General features: G+C 45.0%; 1 protein-coding gene across 2 annotated transcripts in view; it reads left to right on the top strand.

Moving 5' to 3' along the window:
- Positions 1-20,635, top strand: part of Epha4 (EPH receptor A4) — a 146,195-nt gene that overhangs the window by 60,860 nt on the left and 64,700 nt on the right. For both annotated transcript variants that reach the window (XM_087904692.1, XM_087904687.1), the window contains exon 4: positions 3,593-3,748. In XM_087904692.1, the coding sequence (XP_087760818.1) occupies positions 3,593-3,748 (156 nt within the window). The remainder of the gene's footprint in view (positions 1-3,592; positions 3,749-20,635) is intronic.

Raw genomic sequence — 20,635 nt, 5'->3', positions numbered from 1 at the left:
GCAAGCTGGCTTTGCTGTTGTTGTGAGTTGATCTTCCCATGGGGAACCCTGTTCATTCAGAACACCTTCACTGGGACAAATGCAGGGAAAAGATGCTTCTTGAGGAAACGGAGGATTTGCTTTTGAAGTCGTTTGCCTTCAGAAATACAGTTCTCAATCAACCAAGAGAGAATGACGGGGAAATAAGCGTATGTCAATGTGCATGGTACCAAGTGCGTCTTTCACAGGAATTAGATTGAGAATAAAAGTGATAGCGAGCTTTTTTAAGATGCTTAAGTACGCTGGTGAATAGATGTAGGATGCACTTCCGCATCTGTGGGCTAAGCTCTGAAAGGCTGAACCACACAGAGCAAAGAAATGGACCAAACCATCAATTTAGTAGGTCATTTTGAACGTAGGCAGCAAAATGGCTGCGTGTGTGAAAAGCCACTACTATATTTTGAGAGAGCCTTTCTAAGAATCCTGAAATATTAATAACATGGTCTTAATGCAGTTAAGGGTGGCAAGGGCTGCCGAGAATAGTACAATGACAATTCTGTAATTTTTTTTTTTTTTTGGCTTGTGCTTGTAAAAGCAAGAAGTTAAGAGTGAAAATAGTCAGTGCGTTGAAAAGTGGCTTTCAGTTTTCTAAACTGGTGTAGAGCTTTGTATTTCTCAAATAAATTCACATATGTTTATCCTTAGTAACGTGTTAATGTGAGCTTTGACGAGAAGAGAAAAACCACACAAACTCAGAAACGCACCCCTTCCCATTCACTGAAATGCACCCCTCCCCATTCACTGAAAGGCTGGTGCAATCAATGCTAAGCTTTAACAAATGAGAAGACACACCTTCCAGTAGGATGGTTGTGAGCTCCCGATGAATTTTGCAACTAAAATTTATCTAATTAGAATGCCACGCCCTTCCCGCCCCTCCCAGCTCTGAATGTGGTGTGTTCATATCCTACTGACTGGTCACTGACTAATTTCTATCAATTATCACCTTCTCCTTTCACTGTGCAACTTTAGATTTTAGATAAAAATGAGAGTCTGCATGAATTAGCCGGGAATGTGCAGTATATATTCAAAGGTGTTAAAATCGTTTGTGTCTTGTTGGTAGTTACACCGCGAGTTTCCTCCTGTTGCTTGTGTCTTCTGTGATTCCCTGAGTGACAGGGGACTCAGGAGTTTGTGTCCGTGTTTCTTGTTTGATGTGGGACCATGCGGCTTGATTTTTCTCCTTCTTCCCAAGGTCTGGGTTGCAATTTTTTATGAAAACCCTCGGGTCATCTTAAACATGACCAAAAGCACCTTGCAAGCTGAACCTTATCTAATTATGGGATGCCTGTGAACTTGGGAGACACATAAATCACAGTCACCAAAGCAATTTGTTTGTCTAAGGTGCTTCGGTCCAGTGAAAGACGAAAAGCAAATAAGGGAGAGGTTGATCTGGGAGCATTGTTATTGTCGGTGCTCCACACACCATAAAGTTTGAGCTCGCTGGGGGAGACTCCATAAACAAGTTTAGCTAATAAGAATGAAGTAACTGTGTGTGCGCGCGCCTTCCTGAGCACCCACCAGAGTCCCTCTCCACTTGTCATTGTGGATGATGACAAAGAAGAAAATGCTAGCAGGCCAGGCCAGAGGGTGAGGGGTGGACTTCAGTGGCTGTTGTGTAGATGGAGGCTTCAGGCTTCACGGATCAATGGAGCAGCCAGCTCTCTATGGCCGCGGGTCTCTACAATACTATTTCTACAGAAAACCCAGCATGTGTGGATGCTCATACATCTGTTCCTTTCAGAGAGGTCCCTGAGTGGCCACTGCGGCTGATCTCTTGCATTTTAGGCTAGTGAAAGCCATGCAAGGGGATCCTTCATCCAGATGGGGTTTTGATAGTATTGACATGATCTGAGAACGTGACAGATGAAGCCAGCATTGAGAAAATCGTGCTGGGAAAATTGTGGGTAGCTCATTTTCTTTTCCGTCCTCAGACGGTCTGGAATAACTTTATTATCATTGTCCTTATCTGTGACCTTAATAGCTGATGGCGCTGGTCTGTTTATTTTAGGTTGAGATAGGCTTGGGGTGGGAATCATGAAGAGTGGGGAGGAAAAAGAGGGGAAGGGAGCAAAGCCTTATTAATTAATTTTTATGATGAGGCTTTGCAGCATTATTGAATTTTTCCACATTACGGAAAGTGGTCCTCAGTGTCCGTGTGATGTTTATACAGATGAGATCATGGAAAGCGAGTCAGGTGTGTTAAAGGACTGTAGGAACCTGTGTTCTCTGTACTCACCTCCTGCGGGGTGCTCGTGGCAGGGGAGAAGGTGTGGGCTAAAAATGGAGGCAGGGAAATACAGGAGGGCCTCATGTGCTTGAGAATCAACACCACTTATTAGCTAGGTTTTTTGTTGTTGTTGTTTTGTTTTGTTTTGCTTTGTTTTGTTGTTGTTTTGGTTTTTTGAGACAGGGCTTCTCTGTATAGCTTTGGAGCCTGTCCTAGAACTAGCTCTTGTAGACCAGGCTGTCCTCGAACTCACAGAGATCCACCTGCCTCTGTCTCCCCAGTGCTGGGATTAAAGGCGTGCGCCCCCACTGCCTGGCGTATTAGCTGGTTTTTAAGTAAGCTACTTATCTTATACTAGTCCAGACTCTGTCTTTAAGCCATCTTCTTTGTGTTGTCCTGAAAGCGAATGCCTTACAAGCGCGTGTCTATGTTGGGTTTTCAATTTGATTCTCTGTAGCCATAATTAGAAAAAAGCCGCCAACCAATTGTTTTGTTTTGTTTGGTGGCATTTGAACATATACATTTCCATCTGGTTGACTGAATAAAAGACACCTACCCCCCCTCCCAAACACGCACACATACACACACACACACACACACACACACTCAAATTCCAAAGTAAGTGACTGAAAATCCAGGTTCCGGGGAGCTGTACACTTCGGGGTAATTGTCTTAAAAGGACAATTACGTGGTAGAAGAAGCTGGAATTCTTCCTTTCAAAGGTGCCACTACTGCTTTGTAAGGGGGCTACGGTAAGATTGATCAGGATAACGCCTCTAATGGCTGCTGCCTTCCAGAGAGACGCCAGTAAACTTTCATTGTACTGCACTTGATCACACTAGTTTTTAAAGCAGCGTCCTTTAGAGGCTCCTTGACACATAACCAGAATTGCCAGTGAGCCTTAAAGAGAAGCTATGATGCTGGGTATGTGGCTGAGTTGCTAGAATGCTTACCCAGTAAGCAGAAAGCTCTGGGTTTGATCCCCAGCCATCGGGAGGTCGAGGCAGAAGGAGAAGGCATTTAAGGCCACTCTCAGCTACATAGAAAGCTTGGCTGGGGGTTACATGAGACCATGAGACCCTGTCAGTTCATGTTTTGGGTTGTTTTGCCCTGCATTTCAAGATGATGAACAATACCCCCCTCACCACACACACATACACATACACACACACACACACACACACACACACACACGCACGCACGCACACACACACACACACACACACCCCTTTTCTGCCATCCAGGTAATGCTTGCCCATTTTGCTTTGATGTTCCTGCAGCGGTTCATGTTTGTTTGTTTTTTTTCTTTTTCCTCCTTCCCCATAGCTTGCAAAATTGGATATTACAAAGCTCTCTCCACGGATGCCACCTGTGCCAAGTGTCCACCCCACAGCTACTCCGTCTGGGAAGGAGCCACCTCGTGCACCTGTGACCGAGGCTTCTTTAGAGCCGACAACGATGCCGCGTCTATGCCCTGCACCCGTAAGTGCTTTGCTTGTCTCCTGTCTCCTGCAATGCCAGCGGCTTTCATTACCACCTAGCAGGGTGCTGCCAGGACTTCTCCCAGGATAACCTTGCAGGGGGCAAATTAGATAGCAAGCGCGCATCCCCTTCCTATCATAGCAGGAAGCGTGCTTAGGAAAAGAAAGGCTCTTCCCCCCCCCCCCCCCCTCTGGTTGCCTTCACAATGCACAGCTGCCAACAGACTACTTTGTGGAGCAAAGATTGAGTGTTCAGGTTGTCTGACAGTGTAATTACAGCGGGGAATGGAATTTATAAATGGCTTTACCTTTGCGTCGAGGGCTGGGGGAGACTTGACAACCACAGGAGGAAGAGGTAGCGGACCAGGATTTGGGAATGTGTTTCAGTCCTTGTATGAGGCCGTTCAGAGTGCTCTGAGGTCATCGCTTAGGTTTTCATTTTACCTCCTGCTGCTTTCCTCGTAGTTCTGTGTTCGGAACACTTAGGCCAGGGCCCTAATAAATGCTGATTTCGTATGAGGCACTTAATAAATGCTGGGCTAATGAATAGATGGTGTTGGCAAGCCCGGTGTAAAGCTGGACAGGGAAATCTCTTCTCACACTTTATTTGGACAAGGTTCCCAAGGTGTTGCCACAGACCTTGCCTTGGCTGTGACCTTGAGCAAGGCAGAAATGATAGGACACCTCCCCCGCCCCTCCCCGACATTTCAGTCATATTTCGCACTAGTACAGCCTTTCAGCGCACAGCCTGGTAATGTGGCGTACAGGACTTGCAGTTTAAAGTTTGTTTCTCAACTTTGGTTTACTGGCAGAGTGGCTGCTGAGCCTCTGACGTCTTAATTTTCCCCTATGATTGGCACTAATCATAGCACATGTTATATATCTTCATTCAGAAAAGCTCCACATTTAAGGAGTTGGGGGAGTCTTGTGATATTTGCATATACACAGAGTTACTGTTTTGGAATGAGTCCCAAGACTAAATACAAAACTCATTTATATTCATACGTGTTGTCCTCATAGCTTGATGGCAACTCCACACACAGTGTGTCTCTGTTTTCACGGAAGCCTCTCACACGAGGTCAGCTGTGGAATTTGTCCCCTTATCACGTCCCTCTGCTAAAAAACGCACCAGGTTCTAGAGTGCTTTGGAATTTGTGGGTTAGAAAAGCTCCCTCTCTACCTCCCTCAGGTCTGTTGTTATTAGATATTCCCACGTTGGTTGTGTGTCGGTCATGTGTGAAAACAATTTTACTCTTTAGGCTTTACTATTATTGTTATGATTGTTATTATTTTGATCTTTTTAACTGCTGTAAATTACAGATGGAGCAGCCTGGGCCGGCATCACTGGATATAGATGCCACTCTTGGCTTTTGATCCGCCGAAACTTCAGGGAGTTTATTCTGTAGCATGATCGGGAACCACCCTTAGTAGGAAAAGGGAGAGAGGTTTCAGGTCCACCCCTCTCAATGGACTTTTATGACAGAAGGACTCTCTCCTCTATTTCTGAAAAAAGACATCATGACTGTAGATAGATGCTTGTCTCCTGCCCACCAGTTCCAAATAACCAACCCAGAGACGTATATTAATTATAAATGTTTCGATGGTGGCTCGGGTTTCTTACTGGCTAGCTCTACACATAACTTAACCCATCTCTAATAATCTGTATGTTGCCCCATGCCCCGTGGCTTACTGGTAGTGCTCTGCCATCTTACTCTTCTGAAGGCTGCTGGTGTCTCCCCAACTCTTGTCTCTTTGCTAGGATTTCTAACCTAGCTATAATTTTCCCTGCCACAGGCCAAAGACACTTCTTTATTAACCAATGATAATAAAACATATTTACACTATACAGAGGGGCATCCCACATCATATGTCCACGACAGCTCTTATAAAGGAAAGCATTTAATTTTGGAGTGGAGGCTCCCTTACAGGTTCAGAGGTTTAATCCATTACCATCATGGTGGGAAGCAAGGCAACAGGCAGGCAGGCATGGTGCTAGAGAAGGAGCTGAGCGTTCTTACATCTTGACTCACAGGCAACAGGAAGTGATCTGTCTCACCGGGCATGGCTTGAATATATATGAGACCTCAAAGCTAGCCTCCACAGTGACATACTTCCTCCAACAAGGCCATACCTCTCAGTGGCCTCCCTTTGGGGACCATTTTCTTTCAGGTGATGTGCCCAGCACATTGGATGATAAACTTGCTCACTTACTTACATTGTAGAAACAGTTAATTAAGGTAGGTCTTCTTGATTCTAAACCAGGTAGCTGCCAGCACTCAGATGCCCCTGGCCAGCACAGAGATGGAGCTGTACATCCCGAAAACTCATAGTATAACCTCTTGGAAGGTTCTAGTACCTGGTCTCCCAGATCCAGCATGGAACTTCCAGGATTAAGGAGTGCAAAGGCTAACCTTACGGTTTCCATAAAAGCAAGGACGTTTCTTTTACCACCCTCTTTTTTTTCCCCTTCCTAGACTTCCTAGTTCTTTCCCTGTCTGGTTCTCCCTTCCCCACAACACACACTCTTTTCTTATTTTATATTTTAACCTGATCGAATCCTGAGTTTTCAGCATTTTTCTTCTATGTTAAGCTCTTAAGAATGAGTTCCCTGCCCCCCATCTCCGCTCACTACCAAACAACAACATAAGTGCTGGAAACTGGGGGCACAAGAGCAAGTTAAAGAGGAAGTATTTTGGGCTGATGTTTACATAATGACCCTTTATTCGTAAGAGGGACCCCACCTACTCCGCCACACAGAGACTCTTGCCTTCTGGGTAAGGTTTCCCTGGGCTGTGAATGTCAGGAAACAGCATGGGTGCTTTTCCTTCTCCTGATTCTGATGTGTTATCTAGCTTTCTAGAAGTCATGTGCCAATGTAGTGACTGCAGCTTGGCGCTTGGGAGTGTAGACCTCCTCCAGAGATTGCCTTGTGTGTGCTGGATTGGGCTATTTGCTATCAGCATCACGCCTATGTGAAATTTTATAGTTTGGGAGAAATAAATTGTCAGCTTTATTCCAAAGAAGTCAATGAAAAACAAACTGGTTTTTAAACTCATGCTTTGAAACCCAATTTTTAAAAATTTGATAAGACTTCCCTGTTTTTCTCCCCCCTAAGTTCGTGTTCTCCAAGATTAAGGAGCAAGGGTGGTGAGCATTTTGAGTTGTGAGTAAAGGTCGGAGGGGTTCCTTTCTCCCTACCTTGAATTCTTCCCTCTCCTCTGTGCTCTGAGGTCATGTGCTTGGTGCTTGTGGCCACCACTGTAGCCTGAGGATGCTCCCAGGGCTTCTATGACACGTTCACAGACTTTGCAGCCAGCTAGAACTCCCTCACACCAAGTTTGTGACTAAGAGTGTTTAATGTCTCCATGTCCCCTCTCTGAAGTGAATTCTCTCTATCTGCGCCTATGGCTGCTTTTAAAAGTAATTAAGACAATATTTGTGAAAGACTGACTCATGGTGGGAACCTGAGAATTCTTTGTCTTTTTATATTTTTTAATCTTTATTTGGTCACGTAAGTCCTTGTCCGACCCCTCTCAGGAGGGGGCACTACCCTTCACAAATGTCAGTGACTCGTGCCCCGACAACACAATTAAATTATTCAGTGGCTACACTGCACCCCAGGTAGGTCTGAAGAATCTGACTTTAATCCTGTTGTACGGCGAGGATGAATATCACATCTCTATAGAGTTAATATTTTTTTTAAACTTTATTTATTATGTAAACCTTGGGAGCCCTCCTTCAAGAGAGGGACCCCTCGGGGGTCTGTATTATTAGATGAGCCATTCTGTGGAAAGTAGTGGAGTGGCAACTTATTGTTTGATCTGCAGTCAGTAGGAGCATGGCAAGTCCTGAGCTTTCAGCTTTCCATTCATTCGCCCTCCTGTCCTCCACATTACTAGAGCCCAGCAGCCACACGGGGCTGCTCCAGCCACTGTTAGATACCAGCATGAACATAGAGGTTTCTCACTTTGCAGAAAGTTCCAGTCTACAACCATCGAGTAGATGGTTCAGTAGAGGAAACAGTGGGAGTTCCTCCAAGAAGCCCTTGTTCAGATAACCCACAGGACAATGCCTCCCCATTCCTAGCTTTATCGGATTCTCTTGGGGGAGCTGTGGGGATGGAAGGGAACATAAACATCAGGGGACCCTTTCAAACGAATTCCAGCCCCTAATCAGTTCTTCCCAGTTGGTTAAGCCAGGTGACAAACCCAATTCCCCGGTGCTGACAGCCATGATAATCAGGCACCTTCTTTGTTCATTATGCTGTCTTTAACCCCAGCATTCTCATGCAGCCCCGCATTTAGGGATCACTCACTGTGACGGCACACTAATGAAGAAATAAAACACACTCTCCGAGACGCATTCTTCCAGCCAAAGTGAGACTCTGCTCCAGTGGCTTGTAAAATCAGGTTTTTGTTCACCTGGGGGACAATTAGACCAGGTAAAGACAAATCGCACCAACTAATTCAGAAGAAGACACCTAGAAGTTTGTGCTGTCCCTGCCACTGGGGAAAAAAAAATGAGGAGAATTAATAATAATACACTTTGGTTTGGGAGGACTTTTGAGGGAACCTCTGGTTACCCTAAAGTGAGTAGATATGGTTCAGACAGACTGAGATGTAACAATCTGAATATTTAAGAAGTTTTCCATATCTGTTTCAAAGAAGGGAGCCTAGTGCTAAAGGTTGATACTAGTATATTATTATTATTATTATTATTATTATCATTATTATTATTATTCCTCTTTCCCACTTCTGGGGATTGAACCCTGGCCCATGCATATGCTAAACAAGAGCTCTACAGTTGAGCCAGCCAGCCAGCTCTTTTTAGAAACAGGATTTTGTGAAATTATGTGGACTAGCCTCCAACTCATGATCCCCTTACTTGATGCCCCCAGCTTCAACAATTTAAGGTCATAGGTGAATTGCCACCAAACCCAGCCATAGCAGTGTCTACTCTACACATCACTGTGGAAGACATGAGAGCCACTTAGGCGTTAGTGGGACAGGGGTCAGGCCTGGAATTCTGCATTTCTGACAAGTTCACAGGTGACCCCCCGGGACAAGTGGGTGCACCCGTGATCTCTGGGGTCTGAGTTCTCTGTCTGAAGGGCAGGAGCTCAGGGATTGTCTTTCATGTCTGCGGCTTTCAGCTTGTGGGAACTGGAAGGGTGCTTCAAGGATACAGAATATTTGCCCTGAATGGAAATCAATTCGTTCATTTGTCTCTTTCTGAAAAAAAAACCACCTAACCCGGCTGGAAGCCATACAACCACTGGAGGCCTCACTCTATGCATTGTTTTGGCTTTGGTTTTTGTGGTACTTTCAAATTCCCTGGAAATTGATGTCAGAGAGTGAAAATGATGCCTCACACATTCCCTCAGAGGTCTGCCCCATCAGAGGAGAAAGGCACTGTGGTTTGCTGGCAATATTGTCTGTAGATAGAGACCCAAGAAAGCAGTGGTCCTCAGGACTGAATTTGAGTTCATGTCCTTCCCCCTCTCCTCAGCAGGATTTATTGATTTTATGAGAGAGAGAGAGAGAGAGAGAGAGAGAGAGAGAGAGAGAGAGAGAGAGAAATTTGTTTTTTGTTTTGTTTTGTTTTGTTTTTCTGTTTGAGGCCCAGGCTGGCCTTGAACTCTCTCTGTTGCCTGGGATGACCTTGAATTCTTTCTTGATCCTCTACCTCCCACTTGCTGAGATGATAGCATGCCACACTCTGGAATGGCTATTTATTATTATCATTAATAATAATAAAAGGCACACCTTATAACTAAGCTACCTAGTAACCTCTTCTCCCCTTGAATTTCCCTTTCCCCTCTGGAATGCAGTCTGGCTTTCTTCAATACTGGGAAGGCTCCCCTGCAAGAACAGGAAGTCCTTTATGACCTTAGCTCTTAGCTGGTGTGCGGTGATTGTCGTGAGGCGCTGAGCCAATATTACGTTTAAGGTAACTCTGCAGCTTCTGATACATTTCAAAAATATGTGAGCAACTACCTTACAGAGGGAGTCGTTAGTTTTGGGTATACTCCCCCCACCCCAAAAAGCCCAACAACTATTATTTTGCTACTTTGCTTAGCCCTGTTTGAAGAGTCCGTTTCTGTGGCCTTTGGTTGAAAATTCATTCTTGTGCTTCTGCTGTGTGTGCCACTTGTTTGGTAAAATTTAGCGGTGTCGGAGTTCATGGGTATTCTGCAGATGAGAGACCAGACTTTCCATTGCCAACCTGAAGGACCTCTCTGTTTCCGTCTCCGAGTAAATGGCCTTCAGTATCTCCATCAGCTATCCAAACAGACTGATTGACTCGGACTTCGCGTCTTAAATATTCCCAGCATCGCAGCTTTTAAGACAATTTACACTGGAAAAGCTCAAGGCTAAATGAGGAGAAATCTACCTAGATCTAGGCTGAAGGGTCCTGACTTGAGAAAGCTTGCTGGGGGTTGAGGGTATCAAGAACTTGAACCAACCAAGCAAGTTCCAAGCGAGGGATGAATGGTACCGGCTTGTCTTCCTGCTCGCCTCCTAATTGAATTTCGCCTGCTGCTGTATTTCCTCGAGAAAGTGTATTGCTTTAGAAACCAGCATTTCAGTTCTATTACTCAAAGCCCTCCCGTCTAATGCTGGCTGGCAGTTATCAGCATAATGAAGCATAATGAAGTGATGAGCCATCTTCAGTGGAAACCCAGCGTCGGTCCCACTGGTGCCGTGTGACTGTGTTGTTAAAATCTGAATGCAGATTAAAATAACATCGCCCTTACTCGCTTCCAAGGTCAAAAGAAAACCTTTCCCCCCCCCTTTTTTTTTTTTTCTGAAAAGTGCTCTAGTTTGGAGAATGTTATCAATTTTCAAACAAGCTCTTGAAGGTGCCCCCAGATGCTCAGTTCAATTATTCCCCCACCCCGAAAGATTTATATATTTAGCACTCTGACTTAGGGATTTGGGGAGGTGTGTCTAGAGTAAGGCTTTGATGTCTAAACCGGAGGAGAAAAGTCATCCTTTAGTTTCAAGTGTAGTGCATCTTGCGCCCCTGCCCCACATCTGTATTTCTTTTTACTTTTCAGCTGCAAATAGCTAATATTGTAATGGTGGGGAGGGGCCCCTGTGTGAATGTGAAAGTGGCCAGTTTGATAAGAGAGTGAGAACCAAATTCCTGACTGTTAATGGCAGTTTCAGGAGGCCCATTGTGTGATCTTTAACTTTTTCTGTCGTCTGTGCAATCAATCCCTTTTGGATGAAAACTCTTGAATTTAAGATTTCCAGGGGAATTTCTTCATCTCGTACCTCAAACTCGTAGTATGATGATGTAAGTGGTCGATCCGATGGGTAGCCAATTGAAATACTTCCTCCGCACCACGATGGTTGCGGTTTAGTTCGGAATGTATCCCTCCATTGCTTTTTCTCACTCAGGCAATCCGGCAAACGTGGCAAAGCAGCATTGTGATGATCCAGATACCGCTGTCATCCTGTTCCGTGTGTCGGACACTTGCTCTGAAGCCCAAGGTCCTTGTTTCTTCCTCAGGAGCTGCCTTTGGGCACTGTGAAGACGGAACAAGTGGCGGGTTCTTCCGTGAAGACAATTAGGGTTGAGGTAGTTGAGAGGGGGGCACGGGGAAGATGGCTTAGGGGCTAAGACACTTCCCACTCAAGCTCTGAGGACCTGCCAGGTGTATGGCAGGAGGTGGTGGCGCATGCCTTGAATCCCAGCACTCGGGAGGCAGAGGCAGGCGGATCTCTGTAAGTTCGAGGCCAGTCTGGTCTACAGAGCTAGTTTCAGGACAGGCTCCAAAGCTATAAGAGAAACCCTGTCTCAAAAAATCCATAAAAAAAAAAAGAAAAGAAAAAGAAAAATAAAGAAAGAAAGAAAAAGAAAAAAGGCAGTGAATTTTTGAGGAGCTGAGAAAGGCTTGTCTCTGCTCTTCACTGGCTAACTATCCAGCCTAGCCTCATCAGCGAGCCTAGGTCACCCTCCAAATCAGGGTGCCTAATGGTCAAGGAGCTCTACCTAAGGTTGACCTGACCTCCGCACAAGGACTGAGTGTCAGGTACTAGACAGGCTCCGGGCTGACTGTGCACTGACTAGTTATTTGAAGACTTTGAAAGTGTCACACTATTCCATAAAGATCACTTACGACCGCATTGCCCCCTTCCTCTCTGACCTACTTTTCCATTGCGCAGGCATAAGCAAGGTACTGCAGACTCCAGGAGGGAAGGCCTAGGTGCAAGGAACGTGAATCTTTGCTCCAGTGAGAGGCTCGGATAGTCTGCCATTGCCTGTTCGCCAGGTTATTAGGGTTTTTCTCCCGCCATGAATAATCAAGAGTGACTTGCCATCCTGCGAGCCCCTTCATTTCTGGATGGCATCCCTGACACTCCCCACCGAAGCCATACAGCGGTTATGCACAGCATGCTTCTTTGAAACGGGGTCAATTATGCATTTTTCTGAGCTCCCCTGGGGTGAGAACTGAGGATCTGCTTTGCTACCAGCAGTGTGATTTTTCTTTTAGCCTGTAAGGCTACTTGCTACCTAGGGCCCAGGAAAGATGAGCCAAGGACAGAGTTCCATCTAGGAGATGGAAAGGCTCCCCTTGCCCCCTCCTGTGATCTTCCGCGAGGGAAGGGGCCTTTGTCAGAAGCTCCTAAGTACCCTGTGGTGTAGAGGTGGATGCCACACAGAGGGCGGAGTGGTGAGGCCTAGAGCACTGTCAGGAAAGTAATGCCAGCAAGCCGTCTTCTAGAAGGGAAGTGGACTTAGAGAAATTGAACTCTGGGGTAAGCTGAGAGAATTAGAAGTGTTCCGATTTGTTCAAAAAAAAAAAAGCATTCATAGTTAAGCATCACTGTTTTCTGTCTCTTTGAGATGCTGAGAGGGATCAATTTGCTTTGGAGTCTGAATCTCTGATAAAAGCTACATCCAGCCTGCTCTGTTAATTTGGTTGAATTGCTTAGCTTGCCTGCCTCCTTCCCTTCCTCCTTCCTCCTTCCTTCTTCCATTCTTTGTGAGTGAGTGTGTGTGTGTGTGTGTGTGTGTGTGTGTGTAGGTCAAAGGTCAGCATGGGTATCTTCTGTCACTGTCCATGTTATTCTTTGCCACAAGATGTCACTAAACCCAGAGTTCAGCATTCCGGCAGGGCCAGATGGATGACCAGCAAGCCACTAGGTGACCCACAGCACTGCTGTTACAAACAGGTATCGCCACATCTGGCTTTTGTGTAGATGCTGAGGCTCCGAACTGAGGTCCCTCCACCTGCACACAGCAAGCACATCGTCACGTGAGCCATCTCCCCAGCCTGCTTAGCTTCTGTTCAGACCGATTCTGGTTATCAGATTGTCCTGATGCTTTTCTTAAAAAGTTTTATTTGGGTGTTTGATTTAAGATAAAGTATGGAAAGATGTTGTAAGAAACACACACCCATGCACAGCTCAGCTAATTCCCGAAGGCAATGGCAGTCAGACTTTCCTTGGTCCTGTCTGTTTCCAAGCCCTCGTGTGTACCTGAGAATCTACAAAGTGCTTCAATTATATACTCAAGTCATCTTAGAGAACAAAACAAAATATTTAGCCGATATTCCTGGAGAGGAGAAAGGCCAAATAGAAACAAGAGAAAGGTTTTGGCGGAATCCCAGCGCTGACCTCTCTGAGAAGCTGAGACTGCTTCTTGACAGCAACAAGTGATGGATGTGTCCAAGTGGTTCAGTCTTGAATTCGTGGACAGCTCTGCCTTGGCGTTCGTATTGTTCAAACACGTAAACCGCTGTGATAAAAGGTTCTGCCCCATTCATAAATCTCAGAAGCGGTATCCCTGGATAGCAGTCTTTATGTAAACTAACCCAGCCGTCAGGGTCAAGAGAAAGCTATTAGTGGTGCCCACATATACAGCTATCATGGGGAAAGCAGGGGCTTCATTTCAAAGTCCAAACCTTTACACCCCCCAACCCAAGGTTGTATTCTGCCTTACAACCTGTCTTTCAGCCAGAGAGAGATTAACAACAAAAGCTTCTCTGAAGGGTTGAAGGGCTTCCAGCTAAGACACTGAAGTATTATTGACAGCCCAAAGTTGCACGTGCTCCGTGCAGCCTTAAGAGGTGGAACTGGAGCCCCCAGGTGCCTCTTCCTTGGAAGATAATGTCTTGGAACTGGTCGCCTTGGCGTTTCATCGGGTGACAGTTGCACTCAAAGAAATTGATCATGTTAAGAGTTACATTTTCTACCCGGGCTCCTGGGATGTTCCTTGCTACTTCCAGAATTAATTTCATGGCTCAAGCCTTGAATTTTAAGATGGTGATTAGGAATCAGTTAAGTATTAAAAATCCGTAATGGGTCTGGATGCCACGGTACCACAGGAGCCCCGGTCCTGTGACATTCCTGTCAACTGACGGATTCCTTGTCTTGGTTACAAGCTAGAACTTCCTTTTTCTAATATTTTAATATAAGGTTGCCCCTAGTTTATTTATTTACTTTCCTGTCAGCCTTTGTGATACACACTTGGGCTGTGGCAATGTTGGGCCTGACAAGGTGCTTGCACTATCCAGATAAAGGATCCCCCACTTACTCACTTGGCAATTATGTATTAGACTGTTAAATACACTAGTGTGCAGTGTATAATGGGACTATAAACAATAAACCACGAACTGTGGAGAAAGCTGAGTAGGTAAAATACTTGTCTGTAGGCATGAGAACCTGAGTTCAATTCCCCAACTTCTCCCCGCACCTTTTTCTTTCCTGGTTTGTTATTGTTTTGTTTTCAATCCAATATGGCGGCAAACTCTTGTAATCCCAGCCCTGTGGCTCAGTGACCAGCCAAGCTAACCTTCTTGCTTAAACCCAGGCAAAATGAAGGATCTTCTCTAAAATTCCAAGTGGACAGCAGGAGAGGAAACGCTCCTGCGGTTTGCTCTGGCTTCCACATGCACCAGTATGCAAGCCCTTCCACATACGTGAATATACCCCCAAATAGTAATAAACTGAGAACTAAGAATGGAAACTAATATTCTCACAGGAAGGAAATAAAAAGGTTATGTGATGGGAGCCTCGGGGTCTGTGATCCCTTTGATTCCAGTTGTCAGAAGAAATTGAATTTTTGGGTTTTCTTGGAACTTGGCACCACGTGTCTATGTGCCCGTTAAACTCAATCCAAATGGAATCATCATAGCTGAAGTGTTAATATCTTCCTTAAGAGTTAAGTCTGTTTCCAGTTCATAGGGGTTGGGTGGAGCGCACTAGATGTTGTATCGTGGCCTCGGCTTCGATACACATGAATTCACATGACGGTTGTACCTCATCCTGGAGACTTTAAGGACCAGGTTCATGATGAACTGGTGGGTTTGCTTCATGTGTATATTTGTGTATGTGCAGGACATGTGCAGGGAAGTGTCTTGCCAGAGTAGACCAGAAGGGAACTGGAGTGACAGGCAGTTGGGAGTCACCCGACATGTGCGCTGGGAACCAAGCCCAGGTCTTCTGCATGAGAAGTACCCACTCTTGACCTCTGAGCTAGCTCCATTACCTGTGCTACCTTTCCCCAGAGGAGAGAACACATGCTCAGCGAAGGAGGGAGAAAATCTCTTTTGTGATATAACATGGTATTTTATGATACAACAGGATATGCTGTGATAACCCTTGGTATCTGCTATAATTTGGCTATAATTTCTTCGGGGCCTCTTACTGTCAAACCCTCGTCAACTGGATGTGAGCTGACATTCCACAAGAAAACAGTAATTATCAGTGGTAACACCTCTCGCTAGTACCTGCTAGGTGATGTGGAAAGCATTTATTTCACACCGCCGAAGGAAGTGATGTTCATTTAACTTCTCCACAGTGGCGAGAAGTGCGGTGCCCATCTTCGGCAGAGCAGTGGGAGGTCATATTTCAGGCATTTCCTTCCGTCCTCAGACAATGACATGGAGTGTGACTTCGACTTTAGAAATCTGTATTGTTCTTGACCTCCTAGTTTGGAGCTTCCTATATTGACTTAGGCTGAGCTTAATGTCTGTAGAATTATGTAGAATTATGAGGGTACCCATATTTACTCTGCCATAGCAGAACCCTGACAGAAACAATTCGTGGAAGTGGGGGAAGATTTACTATGGCTCACAGTCAAAGGGGAACAGGTCCATCGCAGTTGCAAGTCACAGGATTGGATCTTGGGGGTTGCAGCAGGAATAGGAGTTACATTGTTGCAGCTGCCTGGAAACAGGGACACAGTCAGGCTACAACTCATAAAGCATTTGCTCTGATATCCCTTTGTCCAGCAAGGCTTTACCCCTTTAAATGTCCCCTACACCTTCCCAAGTCACCAGTTGAAGACTAAGTGTGCAAGCACATAAGTTTGTGGTGGTTCCACAGCACCACAGACCCTCTTCTTCCTGGGAAGAAGGATTATCTAATTCAACAGTTCTCAACAGGTGGATCCTGACCCCTTAAAGATGGGGTCAAGCAACGCTTTCGCTGGGGTTGCCTAAGGCCATCAGAAAATAAGGATATTTACAATACGATTTATAGCAGGGGCAAAATTACAGCTATGACGTAGCAACCAAAATAATTTTTATATGATTTTGGGGGGGGGATCACCATAACATGAGGAACTGCATTATGAAGGTTAAAAACCACTGATAATTCCTCTAGGAATGATTGAGAAGCTATGGCTGCTGTCTAGTTTTGCCAAGTTTTCTTGGGTACACCCGGTGGTGGAGATACTTGCTGTGGCTGCCGAGTGGTTGTCGCCAAGAGCATATGGCCCATAAAGGCTAAAATATTTACAACGTGGCTATGCAATAAAACGTTCTCACAAAGAAAGAATGCTGACCCTGCTCGATTCATAAATTAAAGGTTCTTGCATTTGCCTTTTGTTTCTGGTCGTATAGTTACTATCTGTGCCACTAAATTATATTAAAAACAAGAAGGGCGTTCAAAATGCAAAAACTTGAGAAGTCTCACACGCAGGCCCCGTTCTTGGGGTGCAGAGGCAGAATGTCAAACCTGTCTGTGAATGCCGTGGGGAGATTTGCAAACTCGATTCAAAACGAAACTGAGCAGTGCCTTCCCTTACGAGCACTTCAGCATTTGATTATTTCATATTTAAAAATGGCTTAATTTGGTGATAAAAATAAAATTAGACGGGGGGGAGGGGAGCTCTATTAAAATTCTATTAAAGGCAAATGTGAGCCTTCCTTTAGAAATGTTAGAATCCATTCCTTCCAGAGAGATTTTCGCTAGCTTCATGATAAATTATCACAGGAGAACAAAGCAGAAGAGAAATTGGAGCCTTCAGCTCTGACTTGACAAAGCTTTAATTGACAGACCCCATTTTAAGCTCCCAGGCGCAGTGGTTAGTCACAGAGTCCATAGGAACAGGTCAGAGCGGAGCGGGTGCTTGCCCTGTAAATCCAATGCACACATACTTCATGTTTCGATTCCCATAGCCTGTTTCCTCTACAAACCCTCTTCCTATCATGGAATCTATCACAGATGCATTAAAAGGAGTCGGGGTGGTTTTATCCCCTCTCCTTTCCATCCAGCAGGTGACAGAATGAGACACTCAGATATCTGTTAAATAAACAAGTCCTCCACCGCCCCTCCAGCGTTAGTAACCATTGATACTGGATACATAGGCTTCGCCAGTTTTCCAGACTGGTTAGTCTGTGGGAATGAGTTTGTGCGAGTGAACCCTCCCGGAGAAACTGAGCGGTGCAGCCTTAACTCAAGGAAGCCCGTTTTCATCCATGTGTTACAAGTTACACTCGAGGACTTTGCTATCCATCCATCTATTCGTTCATCAAACATTTATTGAGCTTTCTCTGAACTAGATATTAGGAAATAATGGCAGACAGGGGAAATAATGAGAACATTGATTCCCTCGAGGATGACTTAGACACAGGTGATAGATGGGAACAGATGTGCGGTGGCTCTGTCTGGTGAGTGAGAAACTGCCAGGCATCAGAAGCCAAGTGAGCCACGGAAACAAGGAACTGAAGGAGGCATGGTACCACCCTTGCTGCCAGCCCTGTATTCAGACTAATAGTGATAGGTGTTCGAAGGCGCTTTGATCCTCACAGTGACCCTCAGTGATCCGTGTGTGCTCACTAAGAGTGGTATGGGCAGAAAGACTAGAAAATTTGATCGCGTTCTGCCATAGCTTTTATTGATATAAAAGTCATGTAGTCCTCACTTTGTTTGCATCTGGGATTGGCTCTAGGACCTTCAGGGAAATGGTCTCCCCACATCTAACATGATAGGAACAACACCATTTTCCCAGGTACTTTAAATATTCATCGGGGCACTTTTAACTAATACAATGTAATGCTGTCTACTGCTATCTGCATAGTTACACATACTGTATTTTTTTGAATAATGAAAAACGAAACAAAACAGCTAGCAGGCTGTTTAAGTTCATGAGAACACGCTCTTTCTTAAATACTTACAACTGGTTGGTTGGACCTCTGAAAGTGGACTGCGTGGGTCTAGCGAGCTCTAGTGCACTTGAACTGGAGACTTCACTTGCAGATGGACTAAATCTCTGACTGGGAAGGAGGGGCAGTCACCATCCGAGCGTGGTCACTGCTAGATACTGGGATATAAAACTTATGAGAGAATGGGGCAACATTGTATATGGCCTGTTTGTTGATTGAGAGTTCATGTTTCTCAGCACGCCTGGTTTCTCTGAGATGTCCTTGCAAAGAGTCAGAGTGGTGATGTTACATCCAACTGGAGACCTAGATCAGCTTTGGCTGTCTTCGAACCATCAATTTCTTTTCTTAATTGTCTTGAGAAGAGAATTTTTCTTTTCTGAGGAAGCCGTAGCCCTTCGCTAGACAGGAGGAACACACCCATTACATGTTTGTCATCTTTTAATTGGCCAGAGTTATAAAAAGAAACCCCAAGGCCACAGACGAGACACAGCCATCATTACGATTTTAGCTGGGAAAAGCAAGTGTGCTCTTTCGGGTCCTCCGTAGACCAGTGCAATAATCGTACTGGGCAGGGATTTCCATGTTTCGTTTATCACGTGACCGTAGTTGTCCAATTTGTACATTGCTACAGTGTTCTCATCATGTTCTAAGACAGCAAAAGATGACGCACAGGCAGTGCGGTGCTTTAGACTGTTCCTGGAGGTGACCTTGATCTTGAACCTTGTTCTTACTCTTTCAACACTTACCAAGAAGGCTATTGGAGACCAGAGCCTGTTTTCACACACACCCACTCCGAAATCTTGCTGCATCTGCATCTCGTATTGCTTCCCACACAGCAGTGCCTCGGCTCCAGCTCCGGTGACCGTTTAGTTTTCTGCTCCATTTCTTCGCTGTTTAGACACCGCCGTGCCCCGTCCTCCATACTAATTACTGACTTTTTGCCTCTGCAGTGCTTGGTTCATTGTGTCCCATTTTCCCATGTGAAAGTGGACGGGGAGCCTTGGCAAGGAGGTTAATGGATTTCAGAGTCACTCTCATTCAGCCCCGGAAGTCACAGGAAAGTAAGAAACAGTGGCTGACCCGCTTTATAAACCAGACTCTAGCCAGCTCCACCTGCCGCCCTGTGAGGGCTTTTACCGTGGTGACCATCACAAGTCACAGACTTTGAAGAGTAGAAAATGCACCCTCCTACTCAAAGCCAACGTTCTGCCCAGTGGAGCAGAACTAACCTCAGATTCTAGGGCACGGTACCCTGAGACTTCAGTGAACTCTGTAATGAATTATATTGTGTAGATTGCACTATTACCTCTCTTCCTTCTGCATCTCAGTTCCCTCATCATTAATATTTAATACTTAAAGTTAATACCATATTTGGCTCTTAAAAGTCGGATATTTTTGCCAGGCATGGTGGCGTACATATGCCTTTATTTAATCCCAGCACTCGGGAGGCAGCGGCATGAGAATCTCTGAGTTCGAGGCCAGCCTGGTCTACAAAACAAGTTCCGGGATAGCCAAAGACACATAGAGAAGCCCCATCTCAAAAAACAAACAAACAACAAAAAAAAGATCTAATATTTCAGTAACTCCATTCACGTATTGTGAAGCCATTTGTTCATCCTTACTCAATCCTATCTTCTGTGTCAAGAGTATACATTCAGTCTTCAAATCTAAATAAGACGACATTTCTAATTTTGTTTCTGGGGAGTGTATGAAGTAGGCTTAGCTTTAACGCAAATTTTACAATAGTTTGGTTAAGGTTCCCCCGCCTTATGACTTGAAGGTTGGGGAGTGGATCTTACAGCTGAGAGAGGCCTCAGGTAATTAGACTCTGGGGACGCAGTGAGAAGCTACTTAGATTTTTAAAATAACATCCTCAATTAAGCTGTAAGAGAGAAAAGGATGGGAGATTTCCCACACAGAACACTCCCACCAAATCCATTGGCCCCATTCATCACCGCCAGTGAAGTAACAAATATTGAATGTGACTCTGTGCCCACAGGCAACCTGCCTCACTTCTGTCTCCGTCACCGCTTTGGCCCAGACTCAGGGTTCCATTGTAGCTAATGGGGAAAAGTATCAAATCCATGCAGACCTCCAGTAAATATTCCTTCCCGAGACAAGAGCAGAATTACCTTCAAAGCAGTCATCCCCCAAAAACATGTGTGTATGCGTGTGTATATACACATAAATACATACATGTGTATACATGTGTATGTGTGGAGAAAGAATGGGCGTTCCATGAAAACTCAGTTTGCCTTGCTTCTGTTTTTTTTTTTTGTTGTTGTTGTTGTGGCTTTTTGCCTTGCTTCTGTTATTATTTTGGTTTTTTTTTGTTTGTTTGTTTGCTTGCTTGCTTTCGTTTGGTTTTTAATGTTTTTAAATGTTTGAAACCGAGTTAGACCACGAAAGCCCCTCCTGATGGGGGTCGCACACCTTTAATCCCAGCATTTGGGAGGCAGAAGCAAGTGGATATCTGTAAATTCA

Source organism: Myodes glareolus, chromosome 1, assembly GCF_982192425.1.
Source record: "Myodes glareolus chromosome 1, mMyoGla1.1, whole genome shotgun sequence".
Taxonomy (NCBI): Eukaryota; Metazoa; Chordata; class Mammalia; order Rodentia; family Cricetidae; genus Myodes; species Myodes glareolus.
This window is presented reverse-complemented; position numbering and strand designations above follow the sequence as displayed.